The sequence below is a fragment of the Leptidea sinapis genome, chromosome 46 (genome assembly GCF_905404315.1).
Source record: "Leptidea sinapis chromosome 46, ilLepSina1.1, whole genome shotgun sequence".
Classification (NCBI taxonomy): Eukaryota; Metazoa; Arthropoda; class Insecta; order Lepidoptera; family Pieridae; genus Leptidea; species Leptidea sinapis.
Genome location: NC_066310.1, coordinates 6,621,886 through 6,641,466, shown reverse-complemented (window position 1 = coordinate 6,641,466; position 19,581 = coordinate 6,621,886). Strand labels below are relative to the sequence as shown.

Below are 19,581 nucleotides of genomic sequence, written 5' to 3'. Positions count from 1 at the left end.
AAGTGATCCAGCCGTTCACATAGTACTGGGTCCCCGACAATTCGAGCTGCTCTGCGTTGCACGCGGTCAAATGGATCGAGCTGATACTGGGGTGCGCCAGACCAGAGATGACAGCAATACTCCATGTGAGGCCGGACCTGCGCTTTGTAGAGCGCTAGAATGTGGGCCGGCTTGAAGTATTGCCGTGCTCTATTTATGACGCCCAGTTTCTTTGAAGCCAGTTTGGCTTTGCCCTCCAGATGGCCACGGAATTGGCAATTCCTCGAGATTTCGAGACCCAGTATTCCGATACTAGGCAGTGTTCTCGAAGAGCGGTGATACGACAAATGGGGATTTTTAGTGGTAAACGCGCAAACTTGAGTCTTCTGGGGGTTAAATTGGACAAGGTTCAACTTACCCCATTCCGCGACCTTCTCGAGAGAGGACTCGATAGAAGACACAAGTTTCTCCCGGCACTGGTCGACGTTTTCCCAAGAGAGACCTGCATGGCCCGTGTATACGGCATCACCAGTGCTGTCGTCTGCATAGCAATGCATGTTCGCGGTGTCCAACATATCATTGATATGCAGAAGAAACAGCGTGGGAGATAGCACACAGCCTTGGGGCACTCCAGCGTTCACGGGCTTGGGATTCGAGCAATAACCGTCGATAACGACCTGTATGCTGCGCCCAGTGAGGAAGCTGGAGGTCCACTTGCATAAGCTCTCGGGAAGCCCAAATGATGGAAGTTTTGCGAGGAGCACCTTGCGCCATACACGATCAAAGGCCTTCGCTATATCCAGACCAACTGCCAGGCCTTCCCCCTTGCTTTCAATAGCCGCCGCCCATCTATGTGTTAGGTATACAAGAAGATCGCCAGTCGACCGACCATGGCGAAAGCCGTACTGCCGGTCGTTGATCAACTGGTGACCCTCAAGGTATACCAAGAGCTGGCGGTTAATTATGCTCTCCATGATTTTGGAGAGTAGGGAGGTAATAGCAATAGGCCTGTAGTTTGCCGGATCCGAACTGTCTCCTTTTTTTGGGATCGGATGGACAAGGGCTGACTTCCATGAATCAGGGACTACGCCTTTTGAATAAGAGTGCCGGAATAAACGCGTTAGCACCGGCGTCAACTGAGGGGCACACGTTCTAAGCACGACTGGAGAAATGCCATCCGGCCCGCTCGACTTCCTGACGTCCAACGAAAACAGAGCTCGCCTAACAGTTTTCTGTCGGAACTGTACTTCAGGCATGGAGCTCTGACACCGCGGGATGGTCGGCGGTGTTTTTCCGTTGTCGTCAAGAGTCGAGTTGGAGGCAAAAAGAGTGCACAGGACATCGGCTTTCTCCTTTGCCGTATGGGCCAGGGTGTCATTCCTCATGTGCAACGGCGGCATGGACGGCTAGTTGAAGTTACCAAGAGCAGCTTTCGACAACGACCAGAACTTGCGTGTTCCGGTCGGGTAACTGGAAAGCTGCTCGCCAATTTTGACGACGTGCTTCGATTTCGCACGGGCGATTTGCCGCTTAAAAAATCTGGAGACACGGTTATATTACCTCTTCAGAACTTTGCAGTTCGGATCCTTTGAGCCCAGCGCCGCAACCCAAGTTCGATACGCCTGTTTTTTGCACTCAGATGCTGCTTTAACTGACGCATCGAACCAGGGCTGTGATCTGCCACTGATCGGTACTACAGAGCTTGGTATAAAAATATCCATGCCCTGCAGTATCACATCGGCTACTGCAACGGCGCAGGCACTAGGATCATCCGAAGGGAAACAAACCCTGCCCCAAGGGTAGGATGCAAAAAAGGAACGCATCCTATCCCAATCTGCTGACTTGTAATGCCAAACGCGGCGGGTCGCTAGTGGTCTGCGACGTTGGCGTCGGATAGGCACTACACTCCTGACCAGGCAATGGTCGGACGTTCCGAGAGGGGCGTCGACAGAGACCTGGTAACCATCGGGATGTGTAGTCAGCAGAAGATCTAATAAGGACGGCATGTGGCTATCCACATCCGGGAGCCGCGTCGGCGACTCAACCAATTGGGACAGACCATACGCCAATGCAAAATTATGCACAGATCGCCCTGCGTAGTCTGTGGTACGTGATCCAAGCCATTCGGCATTGTGCCCGTTGAAATCACCCAAGACTACGATTTCAGCGGAGGGGATCTGAGCAAGCACGTCATCAAATGCCGCTTGAACGCAGCCCATGAGGTGATCCGTTACTGCGTTACCACTATGGGACCTGTAGACACACGCATAGATGCGGACGCGGTCCTCTAAATCTACGCGGAGCCAGAGAGTAGACAGGCCCCTACCCTCAAAATTGCCGAGACGGCGACAGCAGATATCCTCCCTAACGTACACACATACCCCGGCATGAGGCATGAAATTATGCTCAATTTTGTACCCGGGGTACGTTAAATATGACGTATCGCTAGGTCGAGATATCTGCGTCTCCGTAAGGAAACACAAGGCCGGCTGCGCCGTCTCAAGGTGGTGGTGGACGGCGTTTAAGTTGGAGTGAATTCCCCGGATGTTATAAAAGTCCACATTAAGCGTGTGCCCCACGGCACCCCGCTCCACGCTGGTTGGTGTTGCTGCCCTGTTTGTCCTGTGACATACGCGGTACTGTGCCCTCCCCAGAATACGAGGGGCAGCCCGAGCGCGAATGCTCGGGGAGGGATTCTCCGGCTCTACAAGAGCCGGTACCCTCCTGGGGTAATTTTTTTTTTAATACCGCTCTCATATTTTGTTGGGGGGGGGAAGGATGGGGGGGGAATGGCCACTCCCTTAAATAATCATATATGGCCACAAATACTTATATAGTATGGTTTTAACACTTTATCACAACGCACGACGGCATTTTAAAAATATTTTATTAAGACGCAAACTGATCTGTCACAGACGATAACAATTCTCATAATGGCCGCCTATCGGCCTGTAGTAGTGTAATTGTGCTATACGTTAATCGGCTTGTTTTGGTGCTACACTGTTATATAAGGTGACACGGAGTCCTTATTTTTTTACTAGTCCGTGATTATACCGTACATTATAATATATATAAGCCATTCGTGAAAAGACCACATCAAGACCGTTGCAAGGTTTAGTAGTACTTAATAGCGGATATACAGATAGAAAGCGGAAAGTGAGACTCAGTTTTATACACTGTAAACACGCCTTCATTTATAAACAGAATACTACGTGATAATATATATATACATCGGTAGTATAAACTTTAATTTGTTTTTAATTTAAATATTCTCTCTCTCTCTGTCCGTCTCTATCTCTCTCTCCCTCTCTCTCTCTCTCTCTCTCTCTCTCTCTAACTCTCACGCACGCACACACAAAACACAACTTCTCACACATGTAACGATATTTGGTTTTGTTTATATTCTAAATAGCCTTAGTTAAGTAATTGTAAATTCGTTGGTTACTCTACTTTGTTAAATTATAACTAGTGTTACTCTTTTATTTATCACCTATCTGTAATCAGTTTTGCCCATAATTTTCTAGTTAATAAAAAAAATATGTGGCAATTATATGTGGCAATATAAATCCAGTGTCTGTATATTGCGGACAGCATCAGCCTGCCAGACTCACTTATCAGGAGATAATGCCATTTTTTTAATGAAAATAAGGGACGAGACGAATAGGACGTTCAGCTTATAATAATTGATACGCTCTGCCCATTACAATGCTCAGGATTCTTGAAAAACCCAAAAATTCTGAGCGGCACTACAATTGCGCTCATCACCTTGACACATAAGATGTTAAGTCTCATTTGCCCAGTAATTCCACTAGCTACGGCGCCCTTTAGATTAAATCAAATTCTTGACAATGTTCTTATATGTTCATAAGCACATTGAGGAATTTGCTAGAAACTGTGACAATCATAATGTTAGCACGAGGAACTAACATTAACTTTTTATGCCTACTACTCGGTTAAATCGAGTTAGTAAGTCTTTTATTGGGCGATGTGTATGCTTCTACAATATGATCCGAGAAATTGTACAAAACAAATGTGTTACGAAATTTAAAGTAATTGTTAAAAAACATTTGTGTGGGAAAGGTTACTATAGCATAAATGATTTTCCTAATGACACCACAGACTTTAAATGAAGGGAACACCCTCGGTCTCCTAAATTATAAATGTTTATTGTACGATATTACATTGTAATTCATATTTTTATAAAAAAAATCCCCCTGAGTTTCTTGCGCCTGATCTTCTCAGGTCTGAGGCAGTCTATTTTTTTTCTTTTTTTTTTATGGAATAGGAGGACAAACGAGCGTACGGGTCACCTGGTGTTAAGTGTTCAACGCCGCCCACACTCTCCTGCAACACCAGAGGAATCACAAGAGCGTTGCCGGCCTTTAAGGAAGGTGTACGCGCTTTTCTTGAAGGTACCCATGTCGTATCGTCCCGGAAATACCGCACAAGGAAGCTCATTCCACAGCTTCGTGGTACGAGGAAGAAAGCTCCTTGAAAACCGCACTGTGGAGGACCGCCACACATCCAGATGGTGGGGATGATATCGTAACTTGTGGCGTGTCGTGCGAAGGTGAAAATCGGCGGCAGGAATCAGGTTGAATAGCTCTTCGGAACACTCCCCGTGATATATGCGGTAGAAGACACACAATGAAGCGACGTCTCTACGCAACGCCAAGTGATCCCATTTTGAATGGGTGTACGTTTTTTACGTTCAATAAGTGATTTTGAATCCTATTTTGAATAGTAAAAATATTTGAATTCGTATGTCAGTCATCATTGGCATCACACAATACATAACAATAGAGTAGAATCTTGTAATACAATATTACATTGTTCATTGCACAAACAGATTGGGAACTAAATTAGTTAAGTAATTAAGTGGTAATGGAATATGTGATGTCTGTTAGTACAGGCCCTCGTTAAATCGAGATTAGTGCAGATTGTGGTCTCTGGTAACAAGATCACGTAGTACACCTAATATTGTTTCGTTTGTTTGTCTCGTAGCCATATTGCTTGATTAATATTATGTTGGTCCATAAACATATACATTGACTATAGCAATATTTCGCGTAGTATTTACATCAGTTGTCATATAAAGTATTATACTTTTTACTGGATTCCGAAGAAAAGGTGTAAAAATAACTAAATTTTAATATTAACGCGCAAACGATACTTTGCTCGCATAGTTTTCGGTGAATTATTTAATTTAACTTAATGGAAACGATTTAAATGAAACTTTCTGTATTTTTTATTAATTATAATAACATTCGTTGCTTCTTGATGTCTACTACTTCTTTGTTCTACTTGTACAATGATTTTCTTAAAATAAAAAGGTGATTTTCGTCTGCTTTTTGGTTTCATTTAAATTTAATGTAAAATTATGCAATAATTAAAGTATACCTATCTTATAATATTAATCTTACAATGTCCTATGAGTTACAGATAAATCAAATAGTTAAAAATAAATAAAGTTAATATAATTTTGATTGGATCATTTTCTCTGCTTCATGATAATAACTTAATTAATAGTTAATTACTTAGTTGTGAGAGCAACTCTCGTAATATAAGATGTTATTTTGTAAGAAGAGACTCAGCGGGCTTCTTCTTGTTTCTTATAAAAATTCTTTAAAATAAAGTTAATTATTTAAATAGCCTGAGCCACTCTATTCCCAATCTTTGGTATCATTAAGAAAGCCATTGAATTAACCTGAAGGCTTCTATTTATGTATATGCTCTTTTTCCATTTCTCTCTTCTTTTGTAACATGTCTTTTGAATTTCGTAACGCATTTGTACTGTACAAACATTTTCTGGAATGTTTCATGTTGTGATCGCCGAACACAAGACTTATTAACTCGGCTTAACCATTATGTTTATTCCTGTTGCTAACGATATAATTAGTGTATAATAATAATCACAAAAAATATTTCTAATTGTTGTAAATTAATTCTCAAATTTTTAGTCTATTAAAGATTCTAAAACAGTAAGATTATTGCGAACATTAAAACACCCAATTTCCTAATATCCATTACATCATCCAAACGAGTGTTGTAATAAAAATAAGTACAACATTATATCATCCGTTTTCATAATAACACTCCTTTGGATGATATTATGGTTACCAGGACTGGCTTTTTTAATGTTAGCTAACTGTTTCAGAATCTTTTATAGAGGATTCATATTTTGGGTGTAGATAAATTGTTGTATGCAACTGTTGATAATTAAGTATTAAAACACTCATGTGATACTATTATCACACTCGGCTTCGCCTCGGCCACCCACATTCGTGTTTAATACCCCTTATTACACAACAGTTGCATATATAACTATTGTACAGCGTAAAGCGTGATGTTATAAGTCATAAAATTAGTGACAAAAACGTTTTACTAATGTAGCTTCAGTAATGTAACATTTGAACTAAGTGAGAACGTAATTACACATTAAGGAGTCTGCATACCACACGACACGAACCTTACATGTGCGCGTGGAGAAGCCACGAGCGAGCGATAATACTATCGTGCCGCGTATGACCTATAAACTCGCGTAGTGCGTTTTTTTTTATGAAAATAAGGGATGAGGTGAGGAGGACGTTCAGCTGATGGTAATTGATACGCCCTGCCCATTACAATGCAGTGCCGCTCAGAATTATTGAAAAACCACAAAATTCTGAGCGGCACTACAAATACGCTCGTCACCTTGAGAAATAAGATGTCAAGTCTCATTTCCCCAGTATTTTCACTAGCTACGGCGCCCTTCAGACCGAAATACAGTAATGCTTACACATTACTGGTTCACGGCAGAAATAAACGCCGTTGCGGTACCCATAATCTAGCCGGCATCCTGTGCAAAGGAGCCTCCCACTGGTATACACAGTGCTGTACAGTGGTATACACAGCAAGATAACACCAAATATAACCGATGGCTGAATGCGAGCAATAAAACGTCAATGCTTAGATAATGTATATGTCTAGTTAGACTATGACAGCTGTGAAAACGTCGAAAAAGATTGGCTTTAGAACTTAACTCTATTTTGAGCAATTCACGCACACTAACACAAAGTGTCATACAATTCGCGAGTGTAAGACGTAGCTTATCACTCACACTAAACTAATATTCCTGGCCTGTTTTTATAGGTTGCCTTTAAACATTAACAGAAAGAGACTTTGATAGATGTATAAATTATCTTAGCGTCAATGTTTCACAAGCCAGTTGCAACATATGGTATCCTCGCAGCAAGACTGCCGCGCAACTTGGCACTCCCGCTGCGGAGCGCGGTGGGTATGCTGTCAAACGAAATTTTTTCAACAAAATAATTGTACGAGTCATCGTGACGGAAGCGGAGATTCTATAGCGAGTCACGTCGAAACGCTGACAAGATATTGAGAATGGAGCGAGCGCCCTCAGGCTTTTAAATAAAAAACTTCATTGTTCAATACAGTGTAACCATATCTTTATAAAAAAAAGCCTGCTGAGTTTCTTGCGCCCGTTCTTCTCAGGTCTGAGGTATACTATTTCGAATTGGTGGTAGTTTTTGCCTTTTAATAAGTGATATATTTGAATTTGATAATCGTTGTCTCGTGCATTTTACGGATAGAAGAGCAGACTCGTCAATATGAATCCGCTCGTGGCGGTAGCACCTAAAACTATCATCAGCGTAAACTTGTCATACGACAATATTTTTTGATATAAGATAGTATTGGACGGTTATGCAACGTTCTAATGATTCTAGTGGTCTGATATTTTCCTACTAGTGTCATGCTGCAAAATCGTGTAATAGACAGTGTCCTTTAAAAATATTATTCTGTTTGTTACAGCGCGTACCTGAAAGATGACTTTGCGGTTTTGCCTTACCTGGAAGCTGGCTTCAACAGGGTATGTTATTTCAGTTAATATTAACATCTAAGCGTAGACATTTGTTGGTTAATAGTATTGTATTAATTACATATTCTACCTGTTATCCTATGACATGAGAATAGATTTGATTTTGTTTGAGAAAAAATATGATTTAAAATTATAGCCATCGAGTTTTGACCTACATTGATAATATTGTAGCATTAGAAGAAAATTTTCAACGTTACTAACGGTTAAGAAAAGTTAATGCGTTTTTAAGGTACTTTTTGTTCTTTTGTTTCATTAAATGCCTCTTCAATCATGAAGGTTGGCACAGCTGTTCGTCCCCTCCCATATGTATCGTAGCCAGGATTTTCATCTTCGACCAGCGCTTCTCTTTTCTTCCAACTTTCCTAGCAGCTTATATATATCCTCATGGCCATCTTGTGCTTCTTGATAGGAAGCATAATTTTTCTGAACATGTAAACGCGCTGAAGCTCGGTTTCGTTTTGAAGTAATGTGTCCAGCTGATATACAATAGATACCTACAAGTTTGAGCTATGCGTTTGCTACGCATGCTTCGTAGCTACGTAGCAACGATGTATGTCTGTATCTGGCTATACTTTTGATTAGCTGTACAGCACGGTTCCATCACCTAATACTTTTTTTCATAAAATACCTATTGAAATATACCTACCATATAATGAACGATAAATAGGCCGCCTACAAAAAAAAGCCATGAGTTTTACAATATGAACGCATGTTTTTTAAATTACTGTTACTTCAGATTTGAATTATTATTTTTTTGTTTGAAATGATATAATCCCAGATTGGTCACATTTTAATGTTAATTCTGATGATGGAATATTTATCTATGACTAATTGAGAGAAGTCCTCAAACTAGATAGTCTTAAATATAACTATTTAACTAAGCATTTTGTTTACAAAAAGAATCACTTAATAAATTGAAACACATGGTCACTCCACTCATATCGTATACAAAGTCGTATATAAAAATATCAGCTTTAATAAAACTAGTGGACCCGACAGACGCTGTTCTGTATACACGTCTTAAATTTTGAAAATTTAAAAATTTTTTGAAAAAGCTGTAATCGTTTTTATGAAATTTTTTATTAAAACTTTATTTCAATATCGAATATGATTGATGAACATAACCCTGAGCGGTACCTCACTGTAAAGAGCAGTGCGTATCAATTACCATCAACTCAACGTTCTGTTCGTCTCGTACCTTATTTTCATAAAAAAAAGCTTTAAACAGTTTGGACCGTTCTTATGAACATTTTATTAAAACTTTATTACAATATCAAATATCATTGATGAACATAAACTACATATATTAGCCTCTAGACCGTGGCCATAGTGGTATAAATTATATGGATTACTTTTTCCATAAATTCACTTATATTCCATAGTCTTTTTACACGACAAAGATTAGACTTTAGACGTAGAGCAGTAGTTCCTTTACCTGAAAAACGAAAAAATCATAGAATTTATACCGACTATTTCTATAGTAAGTAGTAACTTTGTTGAAGGCAATTTGTACGATGACTCTGACGTCCCTTTGACGAAGGTTCTCAAACTTTACGAGCGCCCAAATTAAGTTATCGTCACTTCGCATGACCAAACATGCCGCCTCAACAAACACTGAGTTTTAATTTAGTTTAATTTTGTTTTAGCATCAATAAGTATAATGAGTTTAAAAATGATCATTCAAACTCAAATTCAAATATTTTTATTCAAAATAGGATATAATATCATTTATTGAAAGTCAAAAATTCCCACCCATTCAAAAATTCCAACCCATTCGAAAAAGTATGCCTCAGACCTGACAAGAACGAGCGCAACTCAGCGGGCTATTTTTTTCATAAAAAAACGGTTATAATGTAATATCATGCAAACAAACTTATTATTTATTAGCCTGAGGGCGGTCGCTCCATTCCCAATCTGTGGTATCATTAAGAAAGTCATTTATGCATTTTTTATGGAAAAGGAGGACAAACGAGCGTACGGGTGTTATATGATGAGGTCATCTGGTGTTAAATGATTACCGCCGCCCACATTCTCTTACAACACCAGAGGAATCACAGGAGTGTTGCCGGCTCTTCAGGAAGATTTACGCGCTTTTTTTGAAGGTACCCATGTCGTATCGTAACCGGAAACACCGCACAAGGAAGTTCATTCCACAGCTTTGTAGTACGTGGGAGAAAGCTCCTTGAAAACCGCACTGTGGAGGACCGCCAGATATCCAGATGGTAGGGATGATATCCTATATGCTATTGTAACCCATACCACAACAGCGTACCAAAATATCAATAATATACTTTGGTTAAATATATTTTCACTCACGTAATACAGGAGTAATTTAAAAAAGAATAGGGAATTTTATCGACCTCAAAATATTACTGTAATTGGTATTCACACAGGTTTATTACAAGCACTTTTGTCTTGTTATACTTTTATTCTTCTGCCAGCTATTCAGAAAGCAATTATGAAAGGCTTAAAAGGCATTTGTTTTCTCAAAATTGATTCCTTTAGAATTCTTTTTAATGTCATTTCTAATATATTATACACTACCACCGCTTCGGAAACAAATGGCACTCTGAGAGATAAGAAGCGACGCAAGAAACTCTAACACAAAACTATGCTAAGCTATTACGCTATTCTGTGAATAGTCGGCAAGTAACTCTGCAATTACTAATTAACATAATAAAATATATAAGTTACCTTCTAGTCTAAGCTTTTAGCTTGCTTGGTTAATAAATGGTTATTAAGGGAGGGAGCTGAGAAAGAATGGATGGTGCTCTGTCTAGATGTTTAAACTATCTAAGTTCTCAACATTGTTAAATAAATTTATCTTGTAGTATCTTACGGATTTAAATATTACGCATTTACAAAGATTAACGAAGCCTATCATGTCCTCTCGAGCATTCAATGAACGTCTCAGTAAAATTAAAATAAATATGTGTGAATTGAAAATGTACACTATATTGGCGTATATACTATATTAGCGTAGTAGAACGAAAATAAATCCAAAACTTTTATATATGTGATATTACAATTTCACTAGTAATATTATAATTAAACGGTAGATATCACGTGTACACTATAGCGATATTACATTACAATGTCACTAAAACCAGGCCGTTGTATTGTAAGAAATAAAGTCGATTGACAGTCTACTGGTTAATAATTATAATATCACTAGTGAAATTGTAATATCACGGATTTGACAATATATCTACAACGACTGACAAACAGTTTGTCCAGGCTACAGCAGCTGTCGCGACAAAGCTAGGACTCACTGAACACAAATTCAAGGGATATATTAAAACTTCTTTCACAAAAAAGGCTTACTACAGTATAGTAGATTATATAGAGGATAATGATGCATGGTTCTTGTCTGGTTTTGCGCAGGTTATCTAAAATTGTATAGTATTGTAGTAAGTAGGCTTAGTTGTTATATGATTTAAAAGGTAGGCTGGGACCATTTCAAAGTTACCAGTGGGAGGCTCCTTTGCACAGGAAGCCGGCTAGATTATGGGTACCAAAACGGTGCCTATTTCTGCCGTGAAGTAGTAATTTTTTCAAATTCAAATTCAAATCGGTCTGAAGGGCGCCGAAACTAGTGAAATTACTGGGCAAATGAGACTTAACATCTTATGTCTCAAGGTAACGAGCGCAATTGTGGTGTTGCTCAGAATTTTTGGGTTTTTCAAGAATTCTGAGCGGCACTGCATAGTAATGGGTAGGGCGTATCAATAACGATAAGCTGATTGTCCTGCTCGTCTCGTCCCTTATTATTATAAAGAAAAAAAAAAGCTCTATTACGAATTGATTTAGCTTCATGACGTTTACCAAGTTTTGTTTGCAATATGTTATAAATAAATATATAAACAAATATATTTCAATTTCTATCACCTTATCGGTAGTAATAGGGTTGCAGTATAAGAAGTTAAAAATATTTAAAATACTCTGTATAACTCTGACATCTTTGTCCAAAAAATTAAAAAAACACTCCCATAAATTTTTCCCAGACGCTCCATAAGAGGTTTGATCTTAAAGGAGAGGGATTGTGCGGGATTCATGATAACGAAAAAAGTTTTATGAAGCAATCTTTTGTGTGCGCTGTTTTTATAAAAAAAAGTAGAGAAGTTGACTTCATTCTTATAAAACGTGATTAAATCGTAAATTAGTTGCCCTATCCTGTTTTTTTTTAACCTTAGAAATTATATACGTAACTAAAATATAAAAGTTAATATTTGAATCTATTGCGGAGTCAAACTGTCAAACCATAACGATTTTCGATAGAGCGTACGGGTCACCTGGTGTTAAGTGATCACCGCCGCCCACATTCTCTTGCAACACCAGAGGAATCACAAGAGCGTTGCCGGAAAGGAAGGTGTACGCGCTTTTTTTGAAGGTACACATGTCGTATCGTCCCGTCGTATCATATATTTTGTATACTTTATATAAATTTAAAAAATATAACTTTTACGCTAAAATCTAATGTAATAACACAGTTACAATTACACGCCTTTTAATTATTTAAAAGTGTTTTATTTAAATGTGTGACACTCGCGTTAATCAAAGAAAATACTTTATATATATAGATATAAAGTATACTTTATATATATAACACTTTTATACCAGTAACGCTCCTGTGATTCCTCTGGTGTTGCAAGAGATTGTGAGATTGCAAGAGTTAATCTATGGTAACTGTAACAGATTTTGATTTTATCTTCTTAGTACAGAGAGGATACGTAATAAGAGGCGAGACTGCCTAACAAAAAATTTAAATTTAGTTTAGTACGAAACGTGCAGTCATTTGACATAAGTTTGAAATAGTAGTGGTTGCAGTATCACGATTGGCGACGAAGTATAATCCGGCTAAGTTTAAAAGCGAACAGTTGCTTAAAACGCAGTGCATTTCGGCTATCTCCGTTTTTTACAAGATTATAGCCGTCATCTGTCAATCTATCAATGGTTGCACGTTACATACAATCGAGTGAATCGCTCTTTTCTTAGAGAGTTACGCTAGGGTGGATTTTTTCAGCATTTTCGCGAAGATTGCCGGCCTTTAAGGAAGGTGTACGCGCTTTTTTTGAAGGTACCCATGTCGTATCGTCCCGTCGTATCATATATTTTGTATACTTTATATAAATTTAAAAAATATAACTTTTACGCTAAAATCTAATGTAAAAACACAGTTACAATTACACGCCTTTTAATCATTTAAAAGTGTTTTATTTAAATGTGTAACACTCGCGTTAATCAAAGAAAATACTTTATATATACTTTTATACCAGTAACGCTCCTGTGATTCCTCTGGTGTTGCAAGAGATTGTGAGATTGCAAGAGTTATTCCATAAAAAAATATAAATAATTTAATTTATTCATGTGTTATAGATTATGGTAGAGACGCTAGGGTCGACGGCGTGGTGTGCGGAGGTCCTGCAAGCCAGGGCTGCCGCAGCGTCCGCGCGCGCCTCCATAGCCGCGGTGACAGCCCTAGCCGTAGCTACAGACCGCTGCCGGGATCTTGTTGCCGTCACTGACGACCAACAGAGAGTTCTTGTGAGTGAAAACTATAATAATACTTATATTTATTTAAATTCTGTGAAGCCCTAGGTGCTATACAATGTATTTAACTTATTTGACGTTTGAGTATTTTGTTGTATCACTTTGCTTATACTGTAATTGAAATGATTTTGTAAGTAAAATGATTAAGATGTAATTGTTAATTTAAAAGAAAGGTTTCTTGCCACTTCGTCTCATTCATGCTCAGCCTTTTCAGAAGTGGTGTTAAATGTAAAAAGAAAAAATTTTGACATTTATTCAAGTGTAGTTTAGATTTGTATAAATAAAGTGATTTTGATTTGATTTATAGTGGGGTGGGATAAGGATCGTAACGTTATGATTTATTTCAGTTAACAAACAAATCATGGTGTCGCCTGGTGGGCTGGCGGTCGGAAGAAGGTCCCCGGGTTGTGTCGGACACGATCAGCGGAGAGGCACTCCGGCTGGCCACGAGTGGTGCCCGCGACTGGGAGGCACCAGCGATGCTGAGGCGGAGGACTTCTACCGACCCCATGCTGCTGCCGTGCAAGGGAGCTTCGATATCTATAACTAGGTAAGGATATTTAATTTAACATAATAATAATTCAATGTATAAATATTCTAAGAACAATAATTATCTATATCTGTAAACTGGACAAAGTCAACTTTCATTTGCGTATAAAAACATTGCTTTTTGTATCATCAATAATTTTCATACAGACTTCTCGGCTAACCTGATTTGAAAGCAGTAGTTGAAATTAATGATTATACTTCATCCATACACTCCACGGCCGCCAGTAATGCGACATGCGATAGATGAACAGGCGATGTAATTAAAGTTTCACTTTAAATAACCTTTGAAGTGTTAAGGAAAACAAGACAAGCAACGACAAACAGATTTCCTGATGGAATGACCCTGGTGGCATAGGCACAGGGAATGGCGCTGGTGTGGGACGCAACTCGCATCGACACCCTGGCTCCTTCTCATGTCCAAGTTACGTCAGTTTACAAGTGGGAAGCTCCTTTGCACAGGATGCTAGCTAGATTATGGGTACCAAAACTGCGCGTATTTCTGCCGTGAAGAAATAATGTGCAAGCATTATTGTGTTTCGGTCTGAAGGGCGCCGTAATAGTGAAATTTATAGGCAAATGAAACTTAACATGACTCAAGGTGACGAACGCAATCTTAGTGCCGCTCAGAATTTTTGGGTATATTTTCAAAAATCCTGACACTTCATTGTGTATATCAGGGCATATCAATTACCATCAGCTGAACGCGCTGCTCGCCTCGTCCCTTATTTTCATTTAAAATAAAGTTGGTGGTGGGGCTGCTGCTTCGACTGCCGAAGACAGCAAACCTCGCAAATATTATGTCGGTCTCAGTGAGTCATACATCTTTGTGCCGTTTGGTGTCGAGACACTTGGCCCGTGGGGCCCAGAGGCGCGGAGAATGTTCAAAGTACTATCTTCGCGCCTCAATGAAAATAGCTGCCACTGGAAACCCGCTTGGGTTCGGGTTGGGGTTTGGGGCAGCTATTTCGGCCAACGGATCAGCCAAGCTGCCAATTGCAGCCAGTATTCTTGATACACTTCCCCGTAACGATAGTTTTAATTTAATGTAATCATAGTATTGTAAATATAGTTATAAGATTTGTTTTGTTTTAATTAACTAAGAAACTAAAGAGAAATTGATGTTATCTTATATACTTACCAGTGGGAGACTCCTTTGCACAGGAGGCCATTATGGGCGCCTATTTCTGCCGTGAAGCAGTATTTGTATTGTTTTGCGGTCTGTAGGGCGCCGTAGCTAGTGAAATTACTGGGCAAAGAGTCTTAACATCTTATGCCTCAAGGGGATGAGCACAGTTGTAGTGCCGCTCAGAATTTTGGGGTTATTCAAGAATCCTGAGTGGTACTACATTGTAATGGGCAGGGCGTATCAATTACCATCAGCTGAACGTCCTGTTCGTCTCGTCCCTTATTTTCATAAAAAAACCTAATTACACAAAAAGCGACAAGATATTGTCTTTCTGAAACAACAAACTGATAAATTGTTTACAGAAACCCATCCCATATAGTGTTCGTATGTGAGCACAACTCGGGCGAGATTGAGCGGGGCCGTGGATCGTTGCACTCCATAAGACGGGGTTCACTTGATGTGCGGTCGGTTGCATCGGATGGTCTGCGGCGGACGTCGTTAGCTAAACTACAGGGACTGCCACTTGAGGCACCGATCACTAAGGTATATAAATATATATAATAATAAAATAATACACTTATTTTTTTATTGAATTCCCACAAATTTTCTAATAAAAATATTTTTGAAGTAACACTTCCTTAGGCACGTTACACCAAAATGTCGATTATTCGTTGCAGCAAAATTATAATAGTTTTAAGAGTAAAAAGTAAAAATTAATAATAGAAAAGCTAAAAAAAAACGCCATGATAGAAAATCGAACTTAATAATAGAAAATTATTTTCAATAAGTTTAAATTCGGAAAAGCGTATCCTTATATCATTTATACGACTAGATAGGCTATGACAGCTGTGAAAACAGAGAAAAAGATAAACTTTAGAACTAAACTCTATTTGTAGCAATTTACGCACACTAAACTAATATACCTGGCCTGTTTTTATCGGTTGTCTAACAGCTATACGGACTATCTAGCGGTATAAATTATCAAAGAGCGTAATTAACAAAGTAATATATTTTATTTAAAAAAAAGCGGTACATACCCAGATGATAGGAATAGATATATCTATAGATTGTTTAATAAACTAATAACGAAGAACCTGTACACTCTTTTATGATTCATAATAATTATTCATTTTTATATAAAGACAGCGAGCCCTATTTCTATAAATTGTAACCGTAGCAAGAAACGTGCCCAGCATTTGAAATACCAAAAATATAATTAATTACAAGTATTGTAAATTATAAATTAGCATTTGACACAATTACGTACACGTTACCTTACCCTGAATTTGGAATACCAGACAATGATGTATTTGATACAATAAATATATCGTTATACATATATTCGCATATAAACATCATACAAACATTGTACTTATTTATCGGGATTCAAATCGTGATGGTTACCATAGCGTGAGCAACGCGGACATTTTGTTTTCACACAGATTCACACTTAACTTTGCGTAGTTAAAATTATCTTGAATAAATCTTCTAAATAATCTTAAATTAATTAAGATTATTTCAAAGCAAATTCAACAATAACTTTGGAATTTAATAAAGGCTCAAATTTCGCTTTATTTCTCGGCGCTATTACTTGCAAATTAAATCAAATCAAAATCACTTTATTCATTTAGATCACAACAAATGATAGTTATGAATGCCAAAATTATACTTTTTACCATTTGTCAGCATTCCAGAAAAAGTTGAGCTTTAATAAGAAGAAATGGCAAGAAACTCACTGAAACTCTTTTAAATCAATTACAAAAACAATTTTAAATTACAGCTATATTGTTGTACAAATTACTTTAAATACAACCTATGTAAAGTGATGAAGCAAAAATACTCAAACGTTAGTACTAACACGAGTAGGATAAAAAAAAGTGAATAAATTAAAAAAGAACCGGAAAAGCTATTGAGTACATATAGGACGCGCATCAATCCTGTTGTAAGTATTTTGCAAAGAGAATTTAAACACTATGTTTTATGGTCTTTTGTTCCAACCATAACCTATTTTTTTTGCCAACTAAAATGACACATTTCACTCCAAAAATCCAATGAGTACATAGTTTCATAAAAAGGAGTTTCAAGAGATAGTTTCTAAAGTTCTTAACTAGTTATAACACGTTGCAGACCGCAGTTGGCACTTTTCATATTTTGTTAGAAATACTTTTATCAATTCAGTGGCGGCACATTCTAATCAAAAGTGATACATTTATTGTAACAGCAAAATAGTGTTTCATTATCTTATCATTCTAATAATACCTCAGCACTCTGTTGGCGGTTGACACAATTTATTATCTGTGACGTAATCGATATGTCAAAGATGACAAACTCAATCAACACACACGAAGAACAATGTTCTTTATTATTTAACTTAAAACTAAAAAAAACGGAAATAAACTACAAAGGACATCAATAAATAGAAATGTATATGGAAAGTGTGCGTTTTGCTTATATGTAAAACCTTTTATATGTAACCACCATGTAACTATATATATATTTATATGTAACCTGTAGGCATTATATTGTAATGTATAACTTAGTATATTTATAGATATAATGTTTTAATTAATTTCTTTATGATCATTAAATACAAGTGGGTATCAAAATGGCGCCTGAGTTTCTGCCGTGAAGCAGTAATGTGTAACCATTACCGTGTTTCGGTTTGAAGGGCGTCGTGGCTAGTGAAATTACTAGGCAAATGAGACTTACCATCTTATGTCTCAAGGTGTCGAGCGTAACTGTAGCGCCCCTCAGAGTTTTTGGGTTTTTCAAGAATCCTGAGTGGCACTGCATTGTAATAACCAGAGCGTATCAATTACCATCAGCTAAACGTCTTGCTCATCTCGTCCCTTATTTTCATTTAAAAAAACCTTGAATATCTGAACCTGCCACTTGCCACTTATAGATAGATCTCTGTAAATGTCAACAAGTGATTGTTATAAAAAAAAATCACGTGTGTGAACTCAGTAAAGCCACATTTTAGAAGATGGTAAAAGTACTGACCGTACTCCCTTTTGTAAAGATATATCACATCGATCTAAAACCACAACGATAGAAAGTTCTTCCATAGTTTAGTAGTGCGTGAACAAAACATTAAAATAGAACTGTGGATTATGACGGTGAGGATAGTATTTTGGAAATTAAACAGGATAAACTTATGTAGATTATGAATGAACTACATTTGCTATTGTGTGATTGTATTGAGCATTAAATTTAATTGCAGGTGATATCGTTACTGTCCACGGCTACAGAGGGCGCCCCGCCTTCGACAGTGGCATGCATCGAACGAGCTGTCGACATGCTGCGGACTTCAGAGCTGTACTCGCCGCAGATGCGAGAGGATCCGAAACTACGGCCGGATGATCCCATAGCCACGGATCTCATTGGCGCTTTATTATCGGTAATTATCTATTTATAATCTAAGTTAAAACGGCGCCTATTTCTGCCGTGAAGCAGTAATGTGTAAACATTATTGTGTTTCGGTCTGAAGGGCACCGTAGCTAGTGAAATTACTGGGCAAATGAGACTTAACATCTTAACATAAGAATGTCTCAAGGTGACGAGCGCAATAATTATAGTGTCGTTAATAATATTTCGCTTTCTCAAGAATCCTGAGGGGCACTGCAGTGTTATAGGCAAGGCGTATCAATTACCATGAGCTGAACGTCCTGCTCGACTCGTCCCTTACTGATAAAAAAAACTAGCTATCTAGCTGGTTTTAAAACATTTTGTCGATATAGTTTAATATTATATAGCTGACTAGACTAATAATGGCTCATTTATTATTTCGGCCACAATTTACGGAGACAGCTTTCGGTTGGACCGGATCTATTAACCGACGGCTGACGGTTCTACTGAATTAGTTCGCTCAAAAAAGACCTAATGTAAATGAGCCGAGTTGCTACCTTAACTAAAACCTCTTTACACTAGCTGGTGACCGAATTCGGGTTGCGACCTAGGTCAAAACGGCCTACTTGTAAATGTGCCACAAGAGGGAGTATTCTTTAAGAGATACAATTATGAATATATTAAAGATAGTTAATTTACTTTACTAAGAAAGGGTTATGTAGGATTTTCACCCTCATGTCATTAAGGCTTTATCCCTTAGAGCCTTGTATTTATTGCGCCTCTTGAGAATTTCTGGAGAAATCTTTACATTTCTGGTAGATCCTTATATCTGGCCAGTCATTTTGAGGATACACGAAACAGAATGGCTTGTTCTTAAAAATGGTCTTTGTCTCGGGCTACTGGTTTTTTGAATATATAAAAATGTACTAAGGGACAAGGCGCACGCTACACATCTATTGGAATTTCGTTAAACAAGCTATTAGTTATTTTTATAATAAATATGAAAGTTATTGATTTTATATGTTTTAAGTTATGTATTTTATCATTCCTAGCGATTCGGAAAATGTACATGCTGCAAGATCGGCAAGAAACAGAGAAGCAATTATTCTCTTAAATATTAATATTACAATTTATGTATCTTTAGTATTAT

At 38.0% G+C, this 19,581-nt stretch overlaps 1 protein-coding gene across 5 annotated transcripts in view; it reads left to right on the top strand.

Annotated features, from left to right (window-relative positions):
* Positions 1-19,581, top strand: part of LOC126977825 (high affinity cAMP-specific and IBMX-insensitive 3',5'-cyclic phosphodiesterase 8) — a 276,616-nt gene that overhangs the window by 245,904 nt on the left and 11,131 nt on the right. For all 5 annotated transcript variants that reach the window (XM_050826444.1, XM_050826443.1, XM_050826446.1 and 2 more), the window contains 5 exons: positions 7,792-7,849; positions 13,235-13,402; positions 13,756-13,958; positions 15,446-15,626; positions 18,307-18,483. In XM_050826444.1, the coding sequence (XP_050682401.1) occupies positions 7,792-7,849; positions 13,235-13,402; positions 13,756-13,958; positions 15,446-15,626; positions 18,307-18,483 (787 nt within the window). The remainder of the gene's footprint in view (positions 1-7,791; positions 7,850-13,234; positions 13,403-13,755; positions 13,959-15,445; positions 15,627-18,306; positions 18,484-19,581) is intronic.